This window comes from Cervus elaphus, chromosome 22 (assembly GCF_910594005.1).
Source record: "Cervus elaphus chromosome 22, mCerEla1.1, whole genome shotgun sequence".
NCBI classification, from domain to species: domain Eukaryota; kingdom Metazoa; phylum Chordata; class Mammalia; order Artiodactyla; family Cervidae; genus Cervus; species Cervus elaphus.
The window spans coordinates 13,797,431-13,809,982 of record NC_057836.1 but is presented as its reverse complement, the minus strand read 5'-3'; the positions used below and the strand labels follow the sequence as shown (position 1 = coordinate 13,809,982).

Below are 12,552 nucleotides of genomic sequence, written 5' to 3'. Positions count from 1 at the left end.
GATTTTCCGGGCAAGAACACTGGAGTGGGTTGCCATTTCTTCCTCCAGGGAATCTTCCCGACCCAGGGTTCAAGCCCGTGTCTCCTGGGTTGGCAGGCGGATTCTTCCCCTGCTGTGCCACCAGCAGAGCCTAAATCTACAGCTCTTGCTCCGAGGGTGTTCTGGTTTTCATTTCATAGCAGCCAATCCACTTTAAAACATGAAGGGAAGTTCCTGAACATAATTACAAAGCATTCCTCGGAGAGAGTTTCCAAACATGAATGAAAAAATAACAAGCCCCATCCCCTGTGCTCAGGTACTGTGCTTGGTACTCTGCAGGACTGAGCATCATGTCTCCCAGCAGCCCGGGAGGAAGGAGCTTCTCATCTCAGGTTTGTGAGAAGGAAACCATGGCCTCAAGAAGGGCATAGAAGCTTATCCCAGGTGACACCACTTCTGGATACTTTAAAGAATGAAATTTAAAACAAGTATTTTCCAAATTACCCAAGTAGTACATATTCTTTGCCCAAAAAAAAAAAAAAAAAAATCAGAGATACAGGAAATTAAAGTTTTGACAAATCACTGGTAACCATTTAACTTTGTGTGTGTGTATATGATGAAACACACATGCATATACATACACACAGAGCAAAGTCTGAATGATACACAGTTAAATGAATAGTATTGATTAAGCGTGGAGAAAGAAGGTGAGAGTTACCAGGAAGGGAAGTGACGGTCAAAGAAGTCTTGAGCTTTATCTTGAATGTTCTGCTTTTTTGCAAGGAGAATATTTTCATATATTAGCTGTGCAAATTTGGTAGTTTTAAAACCCTTAGAGAACAAGAACAGAAAGCTACATTCTAGGTAAAGTTGATCATGACTCACCTCTTTCCCTCTTTTCTGGTGACCTCTTAATCACATTCTCCACCCAAAAATGTTTAAAACTTTCAAAAATAATAACATGTACATGATATAGACAAGATTATAAAGTCATTGATAAGGAAATATAAGGCAGTGTTCCACTGTGTGGAAGTGCACAGACCCTAGGTCTGCATGGCCTGGGTTTGAACCCTGGCTTCCCTCTTGTGACCCTCTCATTTATAAATGTGGGGTAATAATAGTATCTATGTTATAGGGCTGTTGTGAGTATTACTTGTGCAGTACTGGGGACAGCATTTGGCACCTAGTAGAGTCCATCCTATAGGAGATCAGTCCTAGGTGTTCATTGGAAGGACTGATGTTGAAGCTGAAACTCCAATACTTTGGCCACCTGATGTGAAGAGCTGACTCATTTGAAAAGACTGATGCTGGGAAAGATTGAGGGCAGGAGGAGAAGGGGATGACAGAGGATGAGATGATTGGATGGCATCACTGACTCAATAGGCATGAGTTTGGGTAAACTCCGGGAGTTGGTAATAGGGAGGCCTGGCGTGCTGCAGTCCATGGGGTTGCAAAGAGTTGGACACGACTGAGCGACTGAACTGAACTGAACTGAACTGAACTGAAGAGTCATATAAGGGTTACTATTATTACTATTATTATCCTAACATTCAGGGAAAAAGCCATGTTAAATATATATCCATTTGGACTTTTCTGTGTGTATGCATATACAGATGTGCATATATAGACATATACACATTTATGTGGGTAGAGACAGATGTATATTTTTATTAAAATTGGATCATACTGTTTCCATTTATTATAGCCTCCTTTGTAGTCTCAATACCATATAGTATAAACATTTTTCCATGCCACTAAATGAAATGTGAATACTTAATTAATTGCTTTTTTTTAAAAGGTATGTTATACAGTTTGCAGGATCTTAGTTCCCTAGCCAGGGATTGAACCGGGCCCTGGCAGTGAAAACTCTTCAGTCTTAGCCAGGGAGTTCCTGAAATAACGAATGTTTAAAACAAAAATCGAGTGTGTCAGTATTTGGTCTTAACTAGTTGTAGTAGCGTGGATCCTTTAGCCAAATACGTGAACATAGGATAAGACGCATTTCTTGGCGCTAAACTGAGAAGTTGGAGCGCTTCTCTGTGCTGACACAGCTTACTTAAGTGCTTGCGTGGACGTGGATACATCCACCCAAGTGTCTGATTGTTTGTCCGATTTGTTAAGCAACGATAGTCAATGTATTTTTTATATAAACACCAAGATTTTTTTAAACAGACCATGGACAGTTTAAATGTAAAATTTAAATTTGTGGTTTACTTCATAATCCCAGTCTGAATCAAGGCTTCCCAGGTGGTGCAGTGGTAAAGAACCCGCCTGCCAATGCAGAAGACATGAGAGATTTGGGTTTGATGCCTTGGTTGGGAATATTCCCTGGAGAAGGAAACAGCAACCCATTCCAGTATTCTTGCCTGGGAAATCTAACAGTCAGAGGAGCCTGGCGGGCTCCAGTCCTAGGGTCGCAAAAAAAATCAGACATGACTTAGAGAGTGAGCACATGCAAACTGAAGCTTTCCTTTTTTTTTTTCTAAACAGTCCACTCTGGGAACTTTTCTTATAAGCAGTTAATCCAAAACCTCCAAACTGTTTCTCCAGCAGTTGCTGCTAAAAACTGGAACTTTATGTTCCATGTCCGATGTGCAAATGTGATATACATCATTTTAAATGTTTATCTTCAGAGACAATATGCGAGACAGTATGCTGTTTGTCAGCATCGCAGTTGACATACAGCTCTTTGTGAGAAGAAAAATGATGTGTAGAAACTTCCTGGTGTCCACTGGCTAAGACTCAGTGTTCCCAATGCAGGGGGCTGATGTTCAATCCTTGGTTAGGGAACGGGATCCCACATGCCACAACCAAGACACGGTGTGGATGCTAAGTCACTTCAGTCGTGTCTGACCCTTGGTGACCCTATGGACCATGGCCTGCTAGGCTCCTCTGTCCATGGGATTCTCCAGGCAAGAATACTGGAGTGGATTGCTATTTCCTCCTCCAGGGAATCTTTCCGACCCAGGGATCAGACTTGCGTTTTTTTAAGTCTCCTGCGTTGGCAGGTGGATTCTTTACCACTAGCGCCCCCTGGACCTGCAGCCAAGTAAATATATGAAATAAATAAGTAAAAATTAAAAAAAAAAAATGATGTGTAAACAGCGCACTGGTTACTAAGAAAACGATCTCTTCCTCTCTCTCTTTCCGGCACTTCAGGAGATGTTTCACAAAGCGGAAGAATTCTTATCCAAGACGACAGACAGCGAGGTGGATGAGATGGACACGTCAGACACACAGTGGGGCTGGTTTTACTTGGCGGAGTGCGGCAAGTGGCACATGTTTCAGGTAGCGCCCCTCGGGGTGGGGCGGTGGGAGTTAAACACATGGAGCATCGTCATGCTCACGTGAAAAATCAATAGAAGCTGCACCCGCCAGAAACCAAACCTTAGAGAAATCAGAGAGCGGAACTAAAAGAAAAACCAAGCTCTTCTGGCTCCTCTCCCCTTCCCCAGGTTTTCACAGTGTTTTCTTAGAAGGTACGGTGTGTGTTTTCTGTCTGGAGGGCGAGTGTGTCTGCAGGGTAAGCGTGTCTGCGGGGTGTGTGGTCTGGGCATGCGTGCACAAGGCCAGGCCTGGTTTGATGGACAGATGGTCGGGGAAGAGACCAAGCCTGCATGAAGTGCCTCTGTGCTCCCAGTGTCAGGGCAGAGCGTGTAGATACGTGTTCTCCTCCAGCCTCATAGCAGCCCGAAAGCAGATGCTAGTACTCTCTTACAGTCAAAGACTGGGAAGCTCAGGAAAGTTAATGTAATTGGTCCCAAGTCACACAGCTAATTAACAGTTAAACTGAGACACAAGCCCACACTCAAAAGTTTGTGGTCTTTTTTCTTTTTTCACTTATGAGGCTACTTAAAAGATTTGATTTGAGCCACTTAAGGTGTGTCATTTGGCAATAATCTGAAAACATTGCAATACTTTGGAAAAAGGCCTTATAACCAGTTGTTAAAGTTTTTTTTGTGTGTGTGCTGAAAATCCTTAAGCCATTGCCCACATGTTGTCTTAGCCATTCTCCCCATGTGTTGGTAACTAGGACAGGTCAGCAAGTTTCCTCTGTCCCTCCATTCTCTGTCTTGTCCCCCAGTACCTGCCTCTGTGGCCAAGCCGTTTCTGTGAACAGCTGGTAAATGAACTTTCTGGTTTGTCTTAAAGCCGGATACCAACATTCAGTGTTCAGTTAGCAGTGAAGATATCGAAAAAAGCTTCAAAGCAAACCCTTGTGGCTCCATTTCTTTTACCACTTCCAAATTCAGCTACAAGATAGACTTTGCAGGTATGTTTTTTTTCCCTCATAGTTGTGTGTTCTTAGTGTGTTGATATGGTGAAATCTACAGTTCTGCAGATCAGGATTAGCTGATATATTAATATTTGCAAACAGTGAAGTAAACCCTTTTGGTAACACATAAATATGCCTCCACAAAAATTCAACCTTTAAAATCTTTTAGATTTGCCTTTTATAAAGGTGTGTTTTTATGCTTATAGATACTGATGTATATGGAGAGTTTCGTATATCTTGAGTTCATATAATGCTTCTCACCTAAGGAACACGAAACACCTCTAAGCCATTGTTTCGCTCCTCGTCCTTTCAGTCTCTTGAAATAGGAGCCATCAGGTGATTTCAGGATCCACCAGAGCAGTTACATGACAGAGTCTTAGGTAGCCGGTTCTGTTTTTAAGACCAAAGTTCAGCCAAATGACCCATCTCTTGGTGTCTTTCCTAGAAAACCACTCTTCAGTGGACATTGCCTTCAGCCACTTTCTGATTTCTGGCTCTCTCGTGGGTTAGCCCGCTAATCTGGAAATCAGCCCCGCTTGGATTTCATCCATGATGAAATTAATCCGGGATGAACATTGATCTGTGATGAAATCCAAGGGTATGCTTTTAGGGACCCCATGACCAACCTCTTGCATTCACACCGCTGTCTCCAGTTGCCAGCCTCAGCTGTTCACTGCTCAGAGGCAAAGAGGACCCGGAGGGAGGGCAGCTTTCTTAACGAAAGTGCCTTTGCGCTGCCACACAGCTGTCTTCCAAGTCAGGTGTTCTTTCCTGGTTCTGAGAGTAGAGTCCTTATGACAGCGAGTTCTGGCTGTCGTGGGGTTGGGGGGCTGCTGAAACCCAGGAGATTCCCTTGGAGGAATCGAGGCCCAGACATACTGAAGGGGGTTAAACTGTCCACTAAGACATCGCTGCAGCCAAGTCTCCGATGACTGCTGTGCCCCAGAGTTGTTTGTTTGTTTTTAATCAAGAGTTAGCGGCATCAGATTCTTAGACCTGACTAAGCCTGGCATTTTTTACAATATTAGGCAAATTGGCTGCCTTTAAGGTGCCTGACACTTGTCTTAGATGGAGGGTGCTGGTGCACACCTGTCAGTGTTGAAGCCACGCTGAGAGACGTCATGACGTGCAGACCTCAAGCTTCATGTGGAGGGCAGAGCTCGTCAAAGCGTTTGGTCGGTGGTCCAACAAGCCACGTGTCTTTGAAAGAATAGTTTCTAGTGAACTGTATTTGGGGGAACATTTCCCTTGGACAGTGCAGTTTATTTAAAAAAAAAAAAAAAGTCAATCAAAGAACAGGAGTCACATAAACACCAGTTCCCACCCCTCTATATAATGACACTGTTTCGAAAGTGTAGGTATTAGCATTTCCCAGGTACATTGGCAAAATTAGCCCCCATCATTTTGTCACAAGCCAGCTCAGCTTCTGTTTATAAAAAAAACTGTGAGAAGTACATTCAAAACAAGCTGGTATAAGACGAAGGCATCACAGGCTTAACTCCATGTGCTGGGACGACCTTGCTTTCTTGCCGCCTCGTGGTTGTGCCAGTGTGTACAGAGCCTAGGAGTATACAGGAGGGGTGAACACACTTCTCACAGCATCAGCCCGGCCGGGTGAACCACCTCATCTTGGAGTGGAATGACATCAGTTAGACAAGTTGGTAAAATGACCGGAATTCCCTCGGTAAGACTTAGCACCTACCTCAGTGGGGATGATGAGGTGGACTTGGCAAATACTGCCATGGCTGAGAAAGAGAGGAAAGAAGAAAGTAATATGTCAGTCAGTTCATTAGCCTCTTATCACTAGCATCTCTCCTGTAAGTCTGTGTTGAGTCTAGCTAGGTTTTCCATTTTTTTGGTTCAGGTGTACAATTTAAAGAGAAGGCAAGAAATGTACAAATTTTTGAAACTGTGAGTTGTGCAAGTTTTATCATGGTAATGTATCTTTTTTGTTGTTGTTATTTCCAAAATTTTTGGAACAATCCAAGTAAAGATTTAGGAAGCCAGTCAGAAAATTCAGTACTTTCTTTCTCTTCCTAGTACTTTTAATTTTCCAAAGTTGAGAACTCCTCTCTGTTCACGTGTTTAACTCAAGCATGGTACGAAAAGGAATAGACCCTACATACCGAGCCATGTGTGAGGCTGGCTTCCTCCTGTGTGAGCTTAGATCAAGCAGGGAAGTTGATAACCAGACGTGTGGTCAGGTATCCCTAACAACGCTGTGCTGGGCGGCTGCTCCTGAAGCCCCGTGGTCCTTGTGTGGCTGCAAAGCTTCGTGACGTCGCGTCGCCCAGTGTGTTCCCGTGACTCACCTCTTTGTCTCTGTGCACAGAAATGAAGCAGATGAACCTCACCACGGGAAAGCAGCGCTTAATAAAAAGAGCCCCCTTTTCCATCAGTGCTTTCAGGTATCATGGGGGGAATGGGGTGGAAAGAGAGTGGGCTCTCTCTCTCTCTCTCCTCTTCGTTAATATTTGGCAGAGGAATAAGTAGACGGAAAATGTTTTGGTGGGTTATTTAATGATCTTAATGTTAATCTTTACGGAATTTCACATTTGTTGGTGCATGAGCTGTACTGTTATTTTCGACTGGCATTTCCTTTCCTGTCGTCCTTTTCATTTCCCTTAGATAGATGTATTTTTCAATTCTTTAGAGCAGTTTGCGTGGTAGTTTAAAAAATGCCTGATGGTCTCTACTATAAATCCTTAAAATAACCTACCGAGGTAAGTTCAGTTTAGCTTGGAAAGACTCTCCTGGAACCATCCAATTATTTGGGTTGTAAATCCTAAGTAATTACCCACTTTGTCTTCACCTCCACTGAACCCCGTTGGGCAACTCGTATAGGTAATTTCAGATCTTCGGTGACCAAAGGGGGCCTGGGAAAACAGGAGTGCATGGAACGATGGCCTGGCCGCCTGCTGTCCATATCCTGAAAAGCTATAAATGCCTTGTTGTTGTTTAGTCACCAAGTCATGTCCAACTCTGCGACCCCGTGGGTTGTAGCCCCACCAGGCTCTTCTGTCCATGGGGATTCTCCAGGCAAGAATACTGCAGTGGGTTGCCATTTCCTCCTTCAGGGGATCTTCCTGACCCAGGAATCGAACCCACATCTCCTGCATTGGCAGGCAGATTCTTTACCACTGAGCCACCAGGGAAGCCTTGCTATAAATGCCACAAGAGAAACAAGAGAATTAATAGGTGTTATTCACATGAATGAAGTTGAAGGGAAAAACTTTAGGGCATGTCTCCTATTATTGGGAATGATTCCTCAATTGAGTATTGAGATTCCTATTGTTCAAAGAATTTAAAATGAAACAAACAAACAATGCTATTTAATAGGCTGTGAATTGTAGGAGATGCCCATTTGCTTCTTCCAAGGAGATGTTTTGAAAGGATTAAAGAAAAAAGTTTTTGAAGTTTCTATCAGTTTGCTTCCTGGGACCTTTGGCCTATGTTTTAGGATCGTGATTTATAAGTTATGCAAGTACTTGTATAATGAATGCTCTGGGAAGGGAGAGAACTTTACTTCCTTACCAGCTGCATCATATCCTCATTCTTAAGTACAAGGAATTTAAGAAAGGAATTGCTTATCTTCAAAGAGTATATAATCTGAGAGAATGAGGCATAATAATGCAAAATGTTACAGTAATTGTATGTCACTATATCTGGTGTACTTTTGTCGGGAGAGGCATGTAATGCAAGGCACTTTGTTCTCTCGCAGACCATTGAAGCCATAGCACAAAGACAGGAGAAGGAGAGAAATAACCAGAATAGAGTCCAAGACGCAGGATAATAAAAGGAAGAATGGTTAGGCAGGATACAGAAGAGCAATGACGACAAGGAGGTGTTGATTCAGAAATGCTTATTTATTTATTGCAGGAATACATCGAGCGCTTATGACATGCAAAGTGAATAGCACATTCCTGTTGGCAAGGAATTTGCAATTAACCAAAGCTGTAAATATTCAACAAATAAGCAAACAAAAACATTTTGCCTAGCTGAAAGATACTTCTGCTGTTGCTTAGTCGCCAAGTTGTGCCTTACTCTTTGCAGTCCCTTGGACTGTAGCCCACCAGGCTCCTCTGTCCGTGGGATTCTCCAGGCAAGAATACTGCAGTGGGTTGCCATTTCCTTCTCCAAGGGATCTTCCCGACCCAGGAATCGAACCCAGGTCTCCTGCATTGCAGGCAGATACTTTACCACTGAGCCACCTGGGAAGCCAAAAAGATACTTCAGGCAAAGTGAAAAAAACAAACAAAAAACAAAGAAAACCTGGGAAAGGTACTGTTACGCGGTATCACAATCTCTGTAGTATATGAAGTACTTTGAAGAATCTCTAAGTAGAAAACCAATAGCCCCTTAGAAGAATGAAAGGAATTTGTGCAGTTCATGCAGTCTCACTTATAAAAAAGAGAAATACAAATTATACCAGGTTATTTCTTACTATCAGATTGACATAAATTCCAGAGTCTGATAACACGCCTCTTTGGAGAGGTTGTGGACAAGTAGGCATTCTCTATATTTCTGCTCGGAATGTCAATGACTGTAGCCTTCGAGGAGGGCCTCTGGGAAGTTTCTGTTAAAGTCAGCAATAAATATATTCTTTGACCCAGAAATGCCATTGCAAAAATGTTATCTTAAAGTTTGACAAGTGGCCATGTACAATGACAAGTGGATGGACTTGTCCTCTGTACCATCCTTAATGGCAGCAAAGAGTTGGAAAAAAGCTAAATGTCACCCATAGGGAACTTGTGATCAATAGGAGGGGGTGTGTCCATGCACTGGGGTACCCTGCATCAGTCCAGTAGAATGCACACCTTCATCCTCCAGTGTCCAGAGTGTCTGCCCTGGGCCAGGCTGTGTGCTAGGGAGTTCTCTCCCTGATACAGAAGGGCCTCTGAGAACATAGTGAAGAAAATAGAGCAGCTACAAAAGACACAGGAATATGCTACCATTCCTGTGTGCAAAACAAACCAAAAAACCCCATAGGTTTGTGTTAACCTAAAGTTCTAGAATACCCAAGAGACTAAAAGCAGTGATTACTTGGTGTGGAGGCAAGAGGTGAGAACTAGACCAAGGACTGGAGAGGAAGGGAAACCGTCCACCGCTCACTCTCGTTTACCTTTGTTGTTCAGTTGCTGAGTCACGTCCAACTCTTTGTGACACCATGGGCTGCAGCACGCCAGGCTTTCCCGTCCTTCACTCTCTCCCTGAGCTTGCTCAAACTCTTGTCCTCATCTTTAAATCATGATTGTGTGATGTCCCCAAAGGTAAAATTAGTTAAAAAAACTAAAAAATAAGTTAAAGATAGGCTAGAAGTTGATACATTTCTCCCACAACCTCCAGTCACCAGACAGGATTCTTTTATCAGTTATAGCCTTCTGCCGTCAAGCTCCCAAAGGTCATTGTCTTTTTCTGTGTTCACATCCAGTGTGTTAAACATGGTAGATGACTTTACCTGCTTCTGCTTAGGGTGAATTAATTAGGACCGTGCAGGGGCCTAGTAGACAATAAAGAGAGAAGGGTTTAGATTTGAGTTAATAATAGATCTTAGAGGACATTGAACATGTAGTTGAGGGTTCTGGATGGTATTTAACAGACACCATAAATCCAATAAAGGAGTTTTATTTTAATCAAGAAGTTGATTTTCTTCTTGGAAATTACTTTTCTTCACCTAAAGTCTTCCTACATTTAAGAGAAACTCTGGCAAATTCAGGAAAACAAGATCGAAATAAGATCGTTTTTGAAGTTTCCCATCAGATTTCTCAACGCAGCCCCTAAAAAAGTTGCACACAAGCCAATATTCAGTAAATGTTTTAAAATAAACCAAGGACGACACTTTATTGCTTTTGTCACATGATAATTCAGCTTGGGAGAAAATGTCTGAGTCATTGACAGTGATTATAATCGGCTTCTAAAATGTCATTTTGTCTTTTCTGCCCCAAGTTACATCTGTGAGAATGAGGCCATCCCCATGCCGCCTCACTGGGAGAACGTGAACACTGAGCTGCCCTACCAGGTAAGGGCAGCACCCAGCGCCCGCCCGCCTGCGGGGGAGGTGGGCCAGGACCCGGGTAACACGGTGCCACCTTCTCTTTCCAGCTTATTCCTTTGCACACTCAGACACACGAATACAATGAAGTTGCTAGTCTCTTTGGGAAAACAATGGACCGCAACAGAATCAAAAGGATTCAGAGAATTCAAAACCTAGACTTGTGGGAGTTCTTCTGCAGGTGAGACCTTGGCCCCTGAGACTTTCCGCAGCCTCAGAGACGGCGAGGCACAAATGCTCGATGGTGTTCGCCACCAGCGGCGCCCCGCGCTCTTCTCCGTGTATTTTGACCTGCTTTCCCAGCCTCTTCCTCATCCCTGGGTAGAGCTGCTCTGTAAGCCACCAGCTTCTCATACAGCGAGGGTCCCCAGCCTCTTCAATCTAATGCCTGACCCCCTGAGGTGGAGCTGATAAAATAATAATGGAAATAAAGTGCACAATACATGTCCTTCCCTCGAGTCATCCCGAAACCATCCCCGCATCCCTGGTACATGGAAGGATTGCCTTCCACAAAACCGGTCCCTGGTGCCTAAAAGGTTGGGGACAGCCATTCTTATCCACAGTTTGATATTTTTTATTACCTTCATTTGTATACTTCTACAATGCACATTATTACTTTGAGTTGTAGGTCTCTTTTTGCATCATTCTTTTTTACAGACAGCATTATTTTTCAAGAGTTATTTGTGTTAATACATGTAGACCTATTTCATTATTTTAATTTTCATATATAAATATATAATTATTTGTTCAGTTTTTTCTCTTGAGAGGATTTTAGGCCATTTTCATCATGTTTGTTTTTTTGCTTTTACAATAAGTCCTACCTGGAATATCTTTTTATGTTTTGGAAGAGGTTTGTCCACTGGGAAGAGGGTTGAACTGGATGGTTTTATGTCCTTTCCAGCCTGAAGATTCAAAATTCAATGCAGTTCAACCAACATGTCCCACTCTGGGGATAAAATGATTAAGGCATAGTCCTTGCTCAAGGAATTTCACTACTTAAAGACTCTGAGAACTCTGTTATTTATTTTCTGAAGTGTCATTTTTATGTATCAGTAAAGCTTGACTGGTTTAAGCAGTCAGTCATTTTACTGTGATGGGACATCATCTGGGAGATCTATAGTTTTTTTTTTTTTAATTTCCAAAATTAAAATATTCAATTGAAGTATAGTTGATTTATATTGTAGTTTTGGGTATAATTTTTACCCTTGTCTGTTAACTAGTAATTTTTGATGAACCAATTTAGATGTCCCAAGAGAATCTGAGATTATCTTTTTTCGAGAGCTATTGTATGTCCATTTATGGTAGACGTTAAATTACTGTTTTCTGTTTCACCCTTTCTGTCACGCTTCACTCCTTGAGGAATCAATGATGCCACTTACAGTAATTTCTGTGTGTTTTGTGTCTGTGCGTTGTGTTTTTAGGAAAAAGGCTCAGCTCAAGAAAAAGAGAGGCGTGCCTCAGATTAATGAACAAATGCTGTTCCATGGCACCAGCAGTGAGTTCGTGGAGGCGATTTGCATTCACAACTTTGACTGGAGAATCAATGGCATCCACGGTGCTCTCTTTGGAAAAGGTAATCATCTGAACCTAGTTTGAGTGCTAGGAGATAGTCTTCTCTTTGAGAGAGGATTGATGATGATTCAGGGGCTCAAGAGGCATTAAGTTAAATGTTAGAGGCAAAAGTTAAATGCTAGGCTCCTGGCACACCCTCAAGAGTTTCCGAGCTACCAGAAAGCCACTTCCTGCTTGTGCAAGATGGAAGGAAGACTTCTCACATCTCTCCGAGGTCAGATAACCACCCCCCACCGCCGCCCCCAAGGCCCAGCCATTTGGATGGGGCATCATGTTTAGATTTGCTCATTTTTGCATTATGACATTTAGTTTCCACATATAAGTCCTTTCCATGGATAAACCTGTATATCAAACTGTTTTATGTCAAGTACACAGAGCACTAAAAAATAAATCAGTTAATGTGTACATGGTACATAGGTCTATTTTTTGTTTGCTTTTTTGCAGAATGATAGGTTGAAATGTTGATGAGCATTAAGGAATAATGGGGGAAATCCTCCCCTTTTTTCTAATGTTGTGGAAGTCTGAGTTCTTTAGTCTTTGCTCACTAGACAAGCATGTTAAGGAAAGAGGGGAGGGGAAAAGGTAAGAGGTGGACTTTAACTTGGGCTTCCCCAGTGACTCAGTGGTAAAGAATCCGCCTGCATTTCAGGAGACATAGGCTTGATCCCTGGTC

The 12,552-nt window shown here is 42.7% G+C and overlaps 1 protein-coding gene and 1 non-coding gene across 6 annotated transcripts in view; one reads left to right on the top strand and one right to left on the bottom strand.

Annotated features, from left to right (window-relative positions):
• Nucleotides 1–12,552, top strand: part of PARP11 (poly(ADP-ribose) polymerase family member 11) — a 33,125-nt gene that overhangs the window by 15,006 nt on the left and 5,567 nt on the right. For 4 of the 5 annotated variants that reach the window (XM_043880765.1, XM_043880766.1, XM_043880764.1 and 1 more), the window contains 6 exons: nt 3,139–3,267; nt 4,132–4,252; nt 6,588–6,663; nt 10,202–10,274; nt 10,358–10,488; nt 11,729–11,880. In XM_043880765.1, coding sequence (XP_043736700.1) covers nt 3,139–3,267; nt 4,132–4,252; nt 6,588–6,663; nt 10,202–10,274; nt 10,358–10,488; nt 11,729–11,880 — 682 coding nt within the window. Of the gene's footprint in view, nt 1–3,134; nt 3,268–4,131; nt 4,253–6,587; nt 6,664–10,201; nt 10,275–10,357; nt 10,489–11,728; nt 11,881–12,552 lie in introns of those variants that run through there. The other variant, XM_043880768.1, reaches the window with a different exon arrangement.
• Nucleotides 8,402–8,472, bottom strand: TRNAC-GCA. The gene has a single exon. It is a non-coding gene; the product is annotated as a tRNA-Cys (tRNA).